Raw genomic sequence first — 16972 nt, forward strand, 5'->3', positions numbered from 1 at the left:
CAGGAGCAGCACAGACTGAAAAATATTAAGTTACTGATATTTTTTATATTTTATCCTCATTTCTTGTGGTCAGGGTTTTTTTGTTGTTGTTTTTCTTTGCTGTGAATGCGGGCCTATAAAACTGATACCAAGTCTCAATTTTCAGGTTTGTCTCCTGTCAGCTTCTGGGTTATCTAACGAGTCTGATTAACAAAAACAACAACAAAACATGTTGGTAACGTTTAAATTAGCTTTAAACTCACCCATTCAGGACAGCGCAAATATCAGAAGCCCATTCAAAATTGTAATCTATGTAATTCTACACTAAATCTGCACTATATACTGTCCTCAGATACTGTCATAATGGCTTTGCTGATGAGTAGACCAACATGAATAAGTGGACAAAGTTGAATTTCACCTGAAAAACAAATGTATGGAAGGTTGTGATGTTCTTGCGGCTTGCTTAACTTACAGATATCAGCAACTTTAATCATGTGAAGCTTACGGACACTGGTCCTTCATCAGGGTCACATTATTGTTGTATGGTAATGTAGTGCAGACTTTTCAAATCCATCTGTACTTAAAACTGTATTGCCATACATGTATAACATAACTATTACAACAATATAAACCCATGGTGTTCACTGTGAGATATAACTTAAGTCTCTACAAGTAGATTTTCATATTGTACAGGGGAAAAAGTAAAGTAATGGCTGAATGGCCAAATCTTAAACACTGCTTGCATCATGTCTACAACCTGTAAATGTCCAACTATGTGGAAATTTGGTAGGGAAAATATTTTTATATGGTGTTTTCATCTGCAACTTTTATTGTAAAGAACATTTTTAAAAAGAACTATGGAGGGCCTGCATGTACAGAACGTTTCCAAATGTTAGCCATTATAGTATTAGGCATATTATGCATATTATCCTGTGAGAATATGGCCAAAAAGGAAAAGCAGTTGCTTAAAAATAAACAGCATATTTCCTGATCCGTGCTACTGTTGGCCAGGTTTTTCAGATTTCATGTAGCTCAAGTGTAAGAACAAACTTCCTCCAGACTGAAAATAAGTCGGAGTCACTGCTCGAGTAAATGGAGGAACCAGCTAGCCTGACGGAGAATGACTGCCATCTTTAACACACACACACACACAGAAACATATACATTTCTCTACCTTAGACATTTCAATACCCTATATTCATTATATAACCTCTAATGTTAACCTTAACTGAAACCACTAAATGCCACAAAATACTGGCAAAATGTCTGCACCTTAGAGGATTTTCATCAGCTTTTATATCACAAAAGTACAACACACACACATACACACACGATGCCCAGTGAAGTGTGCAGAATGGGGGATGAGAACAGAAAGTCATTATAAAGCAGCCGTCCAGACGTCAGCCAAGGAATGGGCTCTGACACTCGAATATGAACTTTGTCTAACTCCACATTAGCTGCACCTTGCTACTGTTTGTGTGTGTGTGTGTGTGTAGAGGTGTATGTGCTGCACGCATGCATTCATGTTCTGACTTAAAGTGTATTTTTACTGAGGGTGTGAAAGAGCGAACAAGTGATAAGAAACCTCCCGTAATGGTGAAACATGCAGGTGTTAATAGTTTACTTTATTACTATCCTTCAGCAGGATGCAGCTCTCTTTGCTCATTAACCATGCGACCAGTTGAATTTCACAGTTCATGGCACTGGTTTCCTCTAAGGAGGCAGTTTGAGCTCACAGGCATTCCGACTGGATGGGCCAGTTTGTGTGCTTAGATTCTTTTAGCCTGCATTTATAAAAACCAAATATAAGCAAAGGAACTCATTGTCACTGTGATTAGTCAGTAAAGAGGTGGCCTATTGTTATTGGTGTACAAACACACAAGAGGTAGTCGAATGCTTTATATTTTGGCTGATCACAGATGCAAGACCTGTGATAATGTTGCACTTAAAATGATGTTACAACTCTGTTTTATTGACTCTGTCTGTTCAGTTGTTTGTGTTTATGTCTGGTTATATATTTAAGACAAATCTGATGGATAATACAGACTAAACTATTGACTTTTGAGATAAAATACTTGCTAAAATAAAGCGGATAGCCCAACTGTATCTCTTTAAACCATTGCTGTTTTATCATAATCTCAAGATATTTGGGTCAAAAGACATTTTCACATCTTATCTGCTCCACAGGTGTTTGATGTGGCTGTAGTTTGGGAAATAAAGTCTTCCTTATGCACCTTATCCTCTCTCTCCCATACAGCTCCATGTAACCATCAGCAAGACATCTGTGAAGGTGGTGTTAGATTGTTCTGTGGTTGGGGAGAAACCCGTCAATGCTGCTGGTAACATTACCACTGATGGAGCGGAGATCCTTGGAAGGATGGTTCGGTCCAGAGGCAGACGGGACAACTCTGCTCCAGTCAGTATGAATTCTTGCCTGCATCATTGTTAAGTGCTCTTTGAATAGACAGTGATTGCATGTATGTTCAGGGTTCCCAGTGGTCTTAGAAATGCGATGGGTGTCCTTCAGACAGGAAGTATAAGAAGCTTATCAGAGCAGTAGAGTATGGGAGGGTCAGCAAAATCAAGAAATTGACAAAATCAAATTAGATTAACATGCCAGAATTTATTTCACAATCTGTTTCACATATTCATTAAATGCTTGTTTTTAATATTTCCTCCCACCGCAGGTCTGGTTGTATAGTGTAAACCGCAGTTAAAGAAAGAATAAATCCAACTGCTTTAATCAAGTGATAATCATCTGGCTGGTATAATTGTCCCTTTGATTGCAATAATCAATCAGCAAGGTGTTTGTGTGAACCATTATGGCCTAAAAAGTGGCAACCATTAATTTCCAAAACCATTTCAGTGAGTCACTTAGTGTGAGTTCATTTTATTTATGAATATATATACTTTGTTAGCTGCACTCAAAAAAACATTTGGCACACACAGAAGGTGAGATATCTTGGGCTTCTGGGAATAGTGAGTGCTGCTATTAGTAAATTCATACTTCTTAGCTGCTCCAAAGAAAATTATCAGCTGGAAAATGCTGCATGAACAAGTTTTTCTGAAGGAAAATAAAGAAAAATGTGACATTTTCTCCATTTACCACCAGATTGTCCTTTACTGGCCAGCAAAGAGGATGGTTGTTGATTTAAAAAAATATGTTGTGTCTGTCATGTTTGGAAAGGTCTTTGCAGAAAGTAATCTGTTAGAAAATGAAACTATAATGGTAGCTTTACCTGGCTTCTAACACCATACAAATCAGTCAGTTTAATCTGTTTCACTGTCTGTATTTTCAGTTGGCCAAAAGCGAAGTCTTTAGTTGAAGAACTACTTTGTTTTAGACTCCACACAAGCGACGTTTCTTATTATCTAGAGACTCTTAAGTTGGGCGTGTTGTGCCTATTCATAATGACAGCTGAGCCTTTGGATTTTCAGGTGATGAGTTCATTTAGAGGATTACGAAAGTGACAGTACATCAGCATGAAATAAATTAAATCATATAATGACAATCGTGACATTTTTCTCAAGGTTTCAATAAGCCAGCCCAAAATTTCTATGAATCTGGGTCAAAACCCCAAACTGATCACAGTAAGTCTGTATCTTTTGGGTCTTAACGTTAGTTCCAATTTGACTGAGACTGCCCGGCTCTTTCAAGTATAAGACCCCCTGTGGTGCTGTAATAGAAGGACTATAATTACTAGGATAAGACTGTTTCACACGCGCTGCAGGGCAGGCCTTTACTCTTAAGTAATTAAAAACATTTGACTCAAATTTCCATTTATTGTCATACATTTTTCTATTAAATTGGACTATTTATGGTATTTTAGATATGACATTTGACAGAGATGAGGTGACAAAGTACTCCGGCTGCTTTTAAACTTAAGAGTTCTGCACCTTCCTTAACAAAGGAATGACCCTATCTGTACTTGATATAATACATAGGACACTATGTAAACATTAAGTAAATCTGACCAAACCAGGTACAATGTTTCCATACAGAAGAATTTTCTTCAAATAAAGTAATGAAGATTACAATTGTGTTACTGAAACAATGGCAGAGACAAAAACAAACAGTTATCACCCAGTTTTCCACTAGCCGACAGAATCTCATCCAAGTGTGCAATCATGTGTTCGTGTCTGTATGTATTTAAATTCCTAGATAAGACAGTTTCACAGTCATTAAGTCAAAGTGGGAGTTTTCCACAGTTAAAGTTGTGTCTGTGATATACAGTATATGTGTAATTGAGCATAGCGTTAGTTTAGGCAGGCCACAACGTCAAGCTCAGCTCACAATCCCAGCTAAGTCGGCCGACTGCAGCCGATCTTGCTGCTGCTCTCCCTGCCTTATGGCTTTCCAAGTATGCGTGTGGAAGAGCAGGGAGGTCCCAGAACAGAGCTATACCACCAAATCTAACTTACTGCAGATCAAATCTTTGACTTAAGTGGTCCTGACTGAATTAAGTTTGATATAGATCTTTGTTGAAGGTTAGGGTAATGAAACGTCTGGTTTCTGGATGGGTAGAAGTGTAGATGCTAGAAGAAACTGCCCTTCTAATGAAATAAACAGTATATTTCAGCAGGCCGTTTCTTCAGTCGTTATGCTAAACTTTAGAAATGAATCAGACACAAGCCCATGACCTAATTTATGGCCTGGTCTATAGTTTAAAACTAGTGGAGCCTCCCGAACATTCATTTTGTTTACTGGGGCTGTCAGCCAGACTTCATGTATCTATCTCCCAGCACTTTTCTGCTGGTTATTAGAGCTCGTAAGCACCCAGAGAACTTTCTCTGTTGTTGTTTCTTATCAACACAGAAACACCACAAAACCACATCATTACAAAATACCATGGTTAATATTACATTTGTAATGTTGCCTCTGTTTTACTTCTGCATTTTGAAATGTGTTAACTGATTATATTGTAATTGCCGTATTAATGGAATTGGTTTGTGTGTGCGTGTAAGTGTACTCATGTGTGTATGTGTGTGTGTGTGTTTACAGTTCCAGCTCCAGATGTTTGACATCATCTGCAGTACATCCTGGGCCAGCAGGGATAAGTGTTGCGAGCTGCCAGCATTGGTAAGAAACTAACACATGCATGTACTCTCTGACACACACACATGCTCACACACTTTAATACAGAATTTTCTGCCTAGTGCAGTAGTTTAGGGCTCTGAATATTACAGCCTTAGATAATTAGAGTGATAATTGTGGTTACGATCAAATTGAGTTATGATGAAACCAGAATGATAAAACCAGAATTAAAGCCAAATTACTTGGAATCTGTATGAATGGCTATTAGCAGTGGCAAAGAGATGCCACTGCTAATAGTGCCTGTGGTCAGGTGGGTAATTTCATTTATGTGATAAAAATGCCCCTACTGAGCACCTTGAGAATGGCCGATGTTGTCTTTCTCCTCAAGTCAAATCTGAGTGTGCCTGTATAAGAGCTCCAATTATCATTTAAAACCCCAGGCATAAAACATACCCACACAACAAACAGATACACTAGGTTACCAGTTAATTAGGTACACCTCTGTAATACAATAACATTCAGAAAGGTCAGAAAAGTTTTGATTCAACTTTGTGGTAATTATTAGGCTGTAGGTAGTCGTGGTATGGATTGCATTACTGTATATATTGGAAGGTGTTTCTTATATTTTGTCCAGCCCACATACATGAGGGGCACAGTATATTAGAAACACCTCCAGTTTCATACGTTCCTATAAACTCTTATTAACAATTAGATGAACTCCACAGTACAAGCAAGTACAGTTTCTTAAATATAAGATAAAGATATCTGATAAAATAGTTTATCAGTAGTCAAGGGGATGAAGCAAACACTGATTGTTTTGTACCACAAGTGTAATACCTCAAGCAGCTCAGACAGCTGGGAGTCAAAGACCTGATCCAGAGACCTGAGACAAGTTGGCGAGTGAAGAGCATGTTTTACCATCGTTATCTTGCTTGCTGGCAAGCTCCAGCTGTACGTAGGTGAAGTTTTAAATGATGCCGTGCCTGAATACAGACCAAGTGCACTGTGCACTTGATGTGTTTATGTGTGTTTTCAGAGAGTTGAGGAGCAGTGCCCTCCCATGCCTCATGCCTGTACCTGCTCCCAGGACAGCAAAGGACCTCCAGGACCTTCCGGACCCCCTGTAAGAGCTCACTAATTAATTCCGTCATTTATTCTTTCATGTAATTACTTATTCAGACTCCTGTGCTCAATCCTGTATGAAGACCATCTTTTTCAGACTATTTCTGCCTTTTATCCGTCTCTGTCTATCCACAGACCTGTATGGAACTCTTTAAAGATGTCTCCTTCCTTCTCTCTCTGCATTTGTTTTTCCCCTCTGTCTAAAAAAAGTTAATTTCCTGTTGTGCAATTTACAACTGAATATTAAGGAAAGTAAGCAGTGTAATCCAGCTCAGTTCAACTGTTAAATTCTTCCCTCAAGGGACAATTTGAGATAAGCTGGTCTGCAAACGTAAAAACACAAAAAACATAAAACAATTTATCCACACACATAAATACAATCTAAAATTCCAAAATTTGTTGTATAAATATTTTTTTTAGATTGAGAAAGATAGAAAAGTTAATGGCAGTGGCCAATCTATACCTGACCAACACCAGTGTCCATCACTGCAAAGTGCATTTATCAGTCTAAACACAATTTATTTAATATCCATACACAGTTAGTCTCTTGTCCTCTGATATCCAGTAACAGTTATTTTTTTTAATGAAACCTGTGAAATGTAGAAGTACAACTCTTTGGGCGTTGTCATTGGGGTGGCAGTATGTTAGAGAGAGAAGCTTGTGGAGAAGCTGTATTCCTCTCACGCAGTAGCAGATAAAACCTGATAGAGGCTGAGAGATGAGAGCAAGTAAATGAGCTCATTTACAACCTGAGACTTTTGTCTATATTCTCTCTTCTTTCTCTCTTTTTCTCCCACTCTGCATTTACCATTCCTTTCTCTCTTCTTTTCCCCCCATCTTTATATCTCTTTCGTTTTCTTTCATTTTCTCTCCCTTTTTAAGTTTTCTCTCTTTGTCTGCACCCTTGGGTACTGAGGGCATGAGAGGGGTGTGGATCAACACTGGTATAGTTTGAGAAAGTAATTATATGGCGATTCCATTTATCACAGCCAATTATAATCCCCCCAATTTTCATCCCTGTCCGACGAGCCAGATCCACTTACTCATCTGTAGGGTTATGTCCACAGGCCACAGCCCTCCTTTCTAGTTTTCTACATCTCTTTGTTTCAATGTTTCATCCTTATACCAGAAACATATACTACAGGCAAATGACAGCTAAACCATAAAAACGAGCTACCAAAATTTCACTTATTTCTAATGCGAGATAAGTTGCTAGTTGATACAAGAATTGCATTTAAACTACCGATAGTTGAGCTTAATTTGAAGACATTCTCACTAAATTTGATCTCATACTCACATTTTTTCACTTATCTTAAAAAAGTTAAGACTTGTTTTCTGTGGAGTTTTTTTCATATTTTCTCTCCATCTCTTTTCTCCTTCTCTCTCTTTCACTCTGTTGCTCTCTCTCCAAAACAGAGATCAATAGCAGCACTGCATAGCTTTCAACCTTTCATTGTCTTTTTGTTTCTCTGTTTTCTCTTTTACCTCCACTTCATCCACACGCCTGAGGCTCTTCTTCTCTTTCTCGTTTTTTTATTATCACTTAATGCCTCTCTGTGTCTGGGTCTTTCTCTTTCTCTATGTCTGTTTCTCTCGCTGGCATTGAATGGGCTCCTTAAATCACATTTTAACTGCAGCATATGGGTGTAGATGAATGGTTTAATGGCGAAATCATAGCCACTTTTGTGTTAAAACTGTATGCTATAGTCAGTGGGGTTTTGAGGAAGGAAGACAAGGCAGTGTCATTCCCCCTTGTTAACACAATATAATGGTTGTTAACACAATAAATGTATTGTATGCCCTGTGGAAGAAAAGCTTCCTACAGACAGGAAAACTTTCAAAATCCTAACACAACCTGACTGTGAAAACAGAGTCTTTCACCGCAAACAATGTATGTGTACAGAATTTGTTTTTGTGCTGCTGAGACTTTGCTCATTCTGATAAACCAAGGAGTGTGAATAAAGCTAAATAAATACCGGGATCTATGGGGATACCTGGTGCAGTGTCTAAACACACAGAAAACTGCCAGGAAAAGACGACTGGAAGGCAAATGAGCTGGAAAGCAAATAACTATTAAAAAGGATTAAGAAACTAGTTGCCATCTAATCATAGAGATTATTAGAGCTCAAAACATTCCTATTAAAGTCTTGGTATCAAACAGAATATATGTACTTTTGTCTATAATATCTCTACACAGACAAGACAGTAATGACTAATAGCTACAGCAGAAGTCAGCACCACACTTACAATCATCATCCAAAAACACTGTTGTGTTTTTCTTCCTGAGAGTAATTTCTGGGTTTTTGTTCGCTGCCAGACTGTCTTTTCCTGTCTCTCACAGCAGCAGACCTCTTCAGTTTTGTAAATCTTTGAGTCATGTTTGAAATAATATTGATTGCCCCGACTGAATTGCAATCTGTGCCGCCTGATTTGGCACAGACTCAGCTCAATATCGAACATCAGTCAGCAATCAATCTGACATTAAGGGAAACAAGACATGCGCTGCCTGCCATCTCCGTTTGTTAAAATTGAACTGTACCCGTGCTGTTTGAGATCCAAGTGTTGTTTAAAAAATGCCTTTGGCATCGAATTGCTCAGTCAAATGATAATAGTGGTGTACTTTGTTCTATCACCATTAAAGACCCATGAAAAATCCAAACACAATTATTTGTATTGTTGCTGTTGGAAGCTAATTTCTCTGCAGGTTTTCCCGGTCCTTCAGTTCAGCTGAAGCTGATACGAGGCTTCATCATTCTGAGCAGGTTTATTGTTGGCTTTGAGACTCGGCAACAAACCTTCATGCTAAGTATTCCTCCACAGCAGGAAAACAATGTCTAGGAAAATAGGAAGAGGGGATTTTGTACTAAAAAACTCTAACGTTGGAAGATACACCACTTTATTTGTATAACTCCGACTGCTGAAGCCTCATATTAGCTTCGATTGTACTTCAGAATACATTTTCCTTTGAGGACTGCTGATTTTGTCCATTACCTATGGCTTAGGAGGTAGAGCGGGTTGTCCACTGATCATGGGGTTGGTGGTTCAATTCCCATCTCCACGTGTCCTTGGGCAAGACGCTGAACCTTGCGTGGTACCTGCCATTGGTGTGTGTGAATGGGTAAATGAGAGGCAAAAATCTTGTAAAGCGCTTTAGATAACAGTGCTATATACATGAAACCCTTTACACTGGAACAGATCACTCGATGGCCTGTATAGACAGGAGGAATCATCACAGCGACCAACAACTATTTCAACATACATTTGGGTATGTGAGTTTTATATTAAGATAGACTTGAAAAATCACAACCTATCCTTTAACAGTATGCAGTGTTAGCAAAATTGGAAACAGGCCTCATAAACATCATGTTTAGCTTGATGCACTGACTTACATCAGTCAGTGCAGCAGATTCTCTCTGCAAGCTGCAAATCGATCTTGTGGGAGCTAATGATCCCTGAGTGGTAAAGCAAACCGACAAACTTCAGACTTTGGTCAACAGTTTGGTGGGTTTTGACTTTCATTGGTGTAATTTCAGAAAAAACACTGGTGTTATCTGATAATATAGAATCTGGTATAGAAACTGGTAGAAACAAGCAAATGATGATTCCATTAGGACTGATCCTTACTTTTACCACATCTGTGTGTCTCCTCTCATATTCCTCCCTCTTCTCGCAACCATCCCTCCTGTCCCCTTGGGCTAAATACTGTAGGAACTACCTAGTCGCCCCCTCGTTCCCAGGGGAGACCTCTTTAAGCAAACACAGGAAGAGGAAGTATCCCAAATGGGCCAATGATTAGCAGATGTGTGTAGTTTGTCCCCGGATAAACCTTGGGGCTAGAGGGGTCAGCCCGAGGTTTACAGCTCCAGACTCCTGCTGTTACTTACAGATGGAGCTCAGTAAAGTGCAGAGGGGCAGTTTACAGCACAGATCAGCGTTGGCCTTTATCCATCAAATTCATAATCCATTCATATCAAAGACCTGTGCAGTTCCACTTTTATTAGATTTTTAAAAATGAACTGTTTGACGTATTTTTGCCGAGGCGTGTTTCTTAGCTGTCACTCTCTGTCTAGGTCTACTGTTTGCAAACACTGATTATGTGTTGTCTTTACAGTGTGTGTTTGGCCTGTGTTTCAGGGCGGTCCAGGCATAAGGGGAGCCAGAGGAGACAGAGGAGAGCCAGGAGTGACGGTTAGTAAAATGCACTTCATTTCAGAGACCATTTATTCTTCTGCAAAACCTTCAGCACTCTAAAATCTCTGTATGTGGTTAACTAAGTCACATGTTCCCAGCTGGGGAAGAAGAAGCACCCCAGGAGTTTATCGTAATGGCCTGGTTGGACTGGATTTCGCCAGGCATTCGCCACAGCACACAAATTTTGTGTGCTGTGGTGAAAAAGCAGCCGGTACAGGAAATATTGTGCGGCATGGTTGTAAGCACAAACTGTGGGAGCTGGCGTAATTTCCATGATATTATTGATGAATGAACTGAACCTTGAACCTTGAAAAATCAGTATTTCTTGGCTGAGAGCTCAATCCCACCCACTTTCTCAAACTGGCCTATAGATTTCACGTTTCAAAGTTCAGTCAGGCTGAACTCTACATGAGGCAAGAGAGGCAGGCTCAGTTTGCAACAGGAAGCTAATACACCTCGCCCCGTCCCGTAATGAGCCCACAAGGCTAGGCAAGACTCTCGTTTGTAATACATTTGACTCATAATCTGAACATGCAGGTCCACACCTCTACCTCCAGGGACTGAGCAGCCCACATCCTGATTAGACGAAAAAAGGAAAGAAGCGATGGGTATGAACCAATGCCCCCGACTCACAAAGAAAGAGCCTTTTCAACAGCAGCCCCCTCCAGAGTGGATGTGGAGCACCCTTGGGCTGAAAGAAGTGGTCGTTTTGGAAAAGCGTATATCGGACTTGGCCCCATTCTTAAGGCAGGCTCTTATTGCCACTGTGACTATCCTGTCTTTAATAGGCACTGTTCCAACAAATCCTGTCTTGGACTATTAATGAAAGATTTACTGTAGAGTTTGCATCTGCTATGATTTTGCTATGGCAATCTGTTCCAAACTGTTACAAACCATCCAGCTGTGGCAGTCAGTACAAGGCCTGACACTGTTGGAAATTTCTCAATACCAATACCCAGTTCCCACAATTGTAATTTAATCTTGGACGTAAGAAAATACGTTTTGAAGCCTTTCTTCTTTGAAAGAAGCAGCAGGGGTCCTGCCACTTCTGCTCAGACACGCAGGGCTGTCAATCAAGAAAATACGATCTCAACCATATGACTTTGTTGAGTGGCAGTGTATCAAGTGCTGTACATGAAGTGGCCCACCCACGAAACAAAGACAGTATCAAACTCATGCAAGGCTTTTCAATACAGGCCATGTGTGTTATGTTTGATGGGTGTAATTGTGTAAGTTTTGAAATGAGATGTGCTTTTCTGTCCTGCTGGGACACACATACTGTACAGTACACACTTACTGTATATATTAATACATGCTGGCAGGCATGTATCACACTTTGTCTTAGCTCAGCTGCATTTGTACCTCTGCAGCTGCAGCCAGGTTTATTTGAATGGTTGGAATATTCTGTTGTTTGAGTCCAGCTCTTCCATGAATTCATCCTTTTCATTCATTCTCAGTAATAATAAATGGGAAAATAAATTGTGCAGTTATTAAAATAAACCTTTAAGTAATTTGAATTTCAGTCATCTGTAAATTGATTCATCTCTACATTAGTAGTAGTAGTTCGGCACCATATTTTGGTGATATTTATAATTTACTTAAACATGACATAACACATTTCAGTCCTCCTGTTTATTTTCCCCCCACTCCATTCATGTACATCTGATCCAAAGTTTCTTTTGATTGTTTGCATGAATAAGAAATACATGAAGCCAGTAATTGTATGGTTGAACAGTAAAACAATAAATACAGTGAAGATTACTTTGGCTACCGCTGCTGCTGAGCCAGTGCTGCGAATCTCTATTCTGACTCCCACTGCAGGAACCCTGCATGTAGCTCGTACACATGGATCAAATAAGCCGCCACACCGGCACACCCTGATTATAGATGGATGGACTAGTGTCTAAATCTATTTCCTGTAGTAGATCTCACTATGGAAGCAGCCAATGGTAGCAAAAGCCCCCCCAAACATGTAGTGATGGCGTTGACCAGCGTTTTTAGTTTTAACTTGATGGACAATGTATGTGTAGGTGCCGCCTCCGAGGAAATGGGCACACATCCATTAGCTCAGTGGATAAAACCATAATATTGTCATGTAATAAACAATTCAACTGTTATAATACCTAAACCACATAGCTAAGACCTGGAATTGTCATGTACATCTAATATGTTTAGATTTTATATTTTTTAGCTTTCTGGAAAGTAAATCTAGCTTACAAATAATTTAAAGTGCATTTCATGAATATGTAGTATTAATGAACTGGTGAGGCTTCCAGCAGGTCAAAAGATCAACGATCAAAAGTGGAATCCTCACTAAATAATCCAGTGCTGACAAAACCTTCTCAGAGCAAGGTCCATTTAGTAACTGTTCTGGACTTTTTCATCACATCACATGATCTTCATTTGGAGTTTTCTCAGTTGTCATGGAATTGAAGAGCACATAAAGGATTTCTCGTCCATGTTGATTAACAATTGAGTTCAAAAATGTACTTTGATTAGATTCAACTTTATTGTCATTACACATGTACAAGTACAAGGCAACAAAATGCAGTTTAGGTCTAACCAGAAGTGTAATAAGCAAGTGCAGGATAGATAAAACTGCCAGGAATGCGCAAACCAATATCCAAGAGTTCATGTCAGGTGTACGATGTTAAGACACAGCTGTTCTGCACAAACAGACCCGAGATGAGTAAGAAAAACACTGCATAAATGCAAAAACTGGAGAGACACTGAACCTTGCGATGTACACACGCCACCATCTCGGTTTCTATTGAAATCCATTGTGTTTTTTTCACAGGGGCCTCAAGGGCCAGTGGGAGAGATTGGCCCTCCTGGACCCTCAGGACCGCCTGGTCCTCAGGGACCCAGTGGTCTCTCACTTCAGGGGCCCCCGGTAAGACTTTGCTTGTGTGTGTTTGTGTCCATACTGAAAGGCAATATAATGTCATATTTTCAGGAGTGCAACGCCACATCTTGGAAATTTCCACAATTTCTTGATAATTTCAACATTAAAATAGTGTAAGCATAATTTAACTAACTCTCCCTCTCAAAACAAACAACTGCGGCTCTAATGTTTAGATGGAATGTCTTTGTGATAAAATGTCGAAAGAAAAGCATTTTTAGAAATGAAACTGGCACAAGAACAAATATTTCTGGTTTTCCCAAGCATCACTGCTACATTGAATTATGATGGAAAAATAGTCACAAAAAGGGTGCTGTTTGCCATTTCACTCCCACCTGTTTCCAGTAAGGTCACAAAATGTGTGCAATTAGAAGCGGACTTAGTATTGAGCTGTCAACACCTGCCACTATAAACTGACAAATGTTGACGAATGCCTCAAACAGACTTCCAGACACTCTTGTCCAAAGCACGCTGAAGCTGTTCTGGGGACTTGTGGTGGCCCAGCATCTTATTAAGATAACTGATGTTGGTTTTTCCAGTCCTTTGGTAGCTATCGGTATGACCACTGGTCCAGCTGAGATGTAATGACATTGTTTGCTTTACAGGGTGCTGCTGGGGAGAAGGGAGAGAGAGGAGAGATCGGTCCAGCCGGACAAATGGTAAGACAACATTTCCCAAAAAAAAGGACATAATACTAAGGCACAGAGGTGAAGTGTGTGCTAGGGCATGTAGATATGATTCCCAACATCACAAAGTAGAACCAAGAGGGGCAACTATTTTCCAATCTGCCTGACATGCAATGTTTCTCCCTCTTGACTAAGTAAGCTAAGTAGTATTGGGTTATAACAAACCCAACTCTGTTTGTGTGTGTGTGTGTGACTATGTTTATAAATTGTTTTCCTCTGTGTGTATGTTTGGAGAATACAAATGAGTCCTACATCTATTATCACTGAGGTACCATGGCCCTGCAGGCTCACAGAAATGAGACTTGTTGCCCTATAAAGGTATATTTCTGTAACTTCAATCTATTTTTCATTAGTTTTCTTGTGTTTAAACATTGACTCTTTTCTCTTAATGCACACACATATATATATATATATATATATATATATATATATATATATATATATAATGACAAAGTCATTGATTTATTTGTTTGTACTGCCCTATAGCCAGAGAGCAGTATCCACAGTAGCAGTAATGTTAAGAATAAAGGTTTTTAAATTTTCAGTATGGCAAACAGAAAGCTACTAGTAATAATTATTTTACCCAAAGAAATCTTTGCCATAGAACCTATATATAAAAATCTTCAGGAAAAGCAAGAGGAAAATGCAGCATCTACAAACAATATGTGTACTTTCATCTTTCTGTTCCATTTTAACTAGTTTGTTTATGAAAATAAACTTTACTGTCCATAGTTCACATAGGATTAAATGTATCTCTGTTTTGCTATGAGTCTGTCTGCCCTTCCACTACCAATATTTATATTAAACATCAATATAATAAATTAATATACAATTTATGTAATAAATTAAAAAATGTGCTTTAAAGGTAGTTTAATCAAACCAAATAACATGAATTCCACTAGTTTCAAAAGCTGAGACGGCCGTTAGTGATACTCTATTAAGTTAGTTACTTTAGCTTTAGCAAGAGTTTAGCTGGTCATGTCTGTATAACGTAATAACAGTACCACAGCTTGGATTTGTTGTACAGTTTTGTGAAAGAGTGAGAGACCAGGGCGATGGCGATGAGGGGGATGTGGAGATAAAGGTTCAAGTAGCACTGTGTGTGTGTGTGTGTGTGTGCGTGTGTGTGGACTGTTTTGTTGCTGACACTCACATGCACGTGGACACAGACATGGAGCGGTCTAATGGAATCATCGAGATGTGAATAATCATTACCAGCGTCTCCATTATTGTGCAGTGAACCAATCAGAGGTAATACTGAATTCATTTAACGGAGTTCTGCTGTGAGCCCTGGACATCAACAAGGCCAGAGTCAATGTTCTAGTAACTCTGTACCAGGATAAACTTTTATTTTTCAAGGAAAATTTTTAATTAATGTGTCTCTCGGTCTAATTGTGTTGACAGTTTTTTTTTTTATTTACTAATTCTGTTCCTGTAAAAATATCTTATTTCTTGACACATTGCAATGCTTGCAAAACACACTTGTAACTGTAGCTTTGGTCTGCCTCATACTTTCAAGGCCCAGCACACCCTCACAGCTGTTAGTTATTCTGCTTAGTTAGACCTCTGCTCAGGTTGAAGTTATGATTTATGTAAGGTCACTAAACTCAATGCACCAACAAGAATTTTTGTAAATTGTCCCACCTTAACAGGTGCAACAAGAGGGCTAATCAAGCCCAGCCTACACACACACACACACACACACACACACACACACAGTCCTGAGAAGAGATCTAATCAGGCTAAATAAGCTGTGCTACTTTATTCCCACTAGACTGGTGAATTAAATATTAATGCATACATTAAATACAGTAAATATGTAAAAAAAAAGAGACAGCAGTTCACAGGGGACTAGATAACACGCAGCCCTTTATTATGATTTGCCCTACACAGGCAACATATTTTGTCCATTATAGTAATATATTGTAGTGTGGACTAATAGGGGGTAAATTACATCAACCTGTGAAGACTGAGTTGCAGTATATCTTCTAAGGCAGTCTTTCACTTTTAACAGTTTTAGTACATGGATTAAGCCTTGGCTTACTATGTTGCATAGTGCTCCTTGCCAGATAATGTTTCTAATTCTTCTCAATCAATTTTACTGTCTTGGCTGATTACCTCATTATCACCACATTTGATCATCAAAATGTTCTTTAGAGCTTAAATCAACTGTACAAAAACAGACATTGTGCACATGTTTCCATTGAGCTTAAGACTTTCTCGTAGCTGTCACTAGAAATTTGTTTGGCTGCATTTGCTTTAAGTGCTTTAAGTTCTTCAAATTGTTTGAAAGTGGAGAATGTGGGAGCCAACATCCCTAAAAAGCTCTTTCAGCTCCATCTCAGTGACACACTGAGTTAAAATAGATCCTGATGCAGCACTATCTGCCTGTTGTAGAGGTAATGCAGGTCTGTCCTATAAATCCTTTTGCTTTCATCAAGCTTCTGAACTGGAAAAAGAACACAAAAACTACCTTTCCTTTATAGTCTCCGGGCCGAGATGGATTTTTTTCCTTGAGAAACTCCAGTGAGGTTTGAAGTGAGCAGGAACCCTTTTACACACAGTGTTTATCTAGGTTCATTAGCTAGTACCATCCATCGGTGTGTTGTCTGACGACCAGAACAAATTAAATAAGATGGTGGACTCTGTTATCCCAGATCCACTAGAGGATGTCACCGTGCTAACCAATCTGACTTAGATACTGACTGTAATAGATTTTTGAACGTCGATATAGATTTTTAGGAAAGACAAATTATAATTAGTTTAATATGTAATTGTGTGGTAATGGTAATGTCAGTGGTTAGCACCTAAACTCATAGTTTAAAAGGTCTTTAGAAGGTTAGAAGCTTTTTAGTATTTTTTCTGCCTTCTACCCACTGCATCCTAAAATAAGATATTACAGCAGTGATCTGTATAGATATAAGAAAAATTAGAGGAAGAGTCGATAAACTCATTTTAAATTCATTACAACCAGATATAGCTGCAGTCAAGCTCTCCACGTGGAGCTGACAGTGCAAAAGTTTGGATTTTGAGGGACAGCTTTAAGGAGCGCTATTA

General features: G+C 39.0%; 1 protein-coding gene across 5 annotated transcripts in view; it reads left to right on the plus strand.

The window, feature by feature from the left end:
* col14a1a (collagen, type XIV, alpha 1a) overlaps positions 1 to 16972 on the plus strand; it is a 133767-nt gene that overhangs the window by 92859 nt on the left and 23936 nt on the right. For all 5 annotated transcript variants that reach the window (XM_044207901.1, XM_044207903.1, XM_044207899.1 and 2 more), the window contains 6 exons: positions 2237 to 2395; positions 4982 to 5059; positions 6051 to 6137; positions 10271 to 10324; positions 13125 to 13220; positions 13835 to 13888. In XM_044207901.1, the coding sequence (XP_044063836.1) occupies positions 2237 to 2395; positions 4982 to 5059; positions 6051 to 6137; positions 10271 to 10324; positions 13125 to 13220; positions 13835 to 13888 (528 nt within the window). The remainder of the gene's footprint in view (positions 1 to 2236; positions 2396 to 4981; positions 5060 to 6050; positions 6138 to 10270; positions 10325 to 13124; positions 13221 to 13834; positions 13889 to 16972) is intronic.

The sequence above is a fragment of the Siniperca chuatsi genome, linkage group LG9 (assembly GCF_020085105.1).
Source record: "Siniperca chuatsi isolate FFG_IHB_CAS linkage group LG9, ASM2008510v1, whole genome shotgun sequence".
Taxonomy (NCBI): Eukaryota; Metazoa; Chordata; class Actinopteri; order Centrarchiformes; family Sinipercidae; genus Siniperca; species Siniperca chuatsi.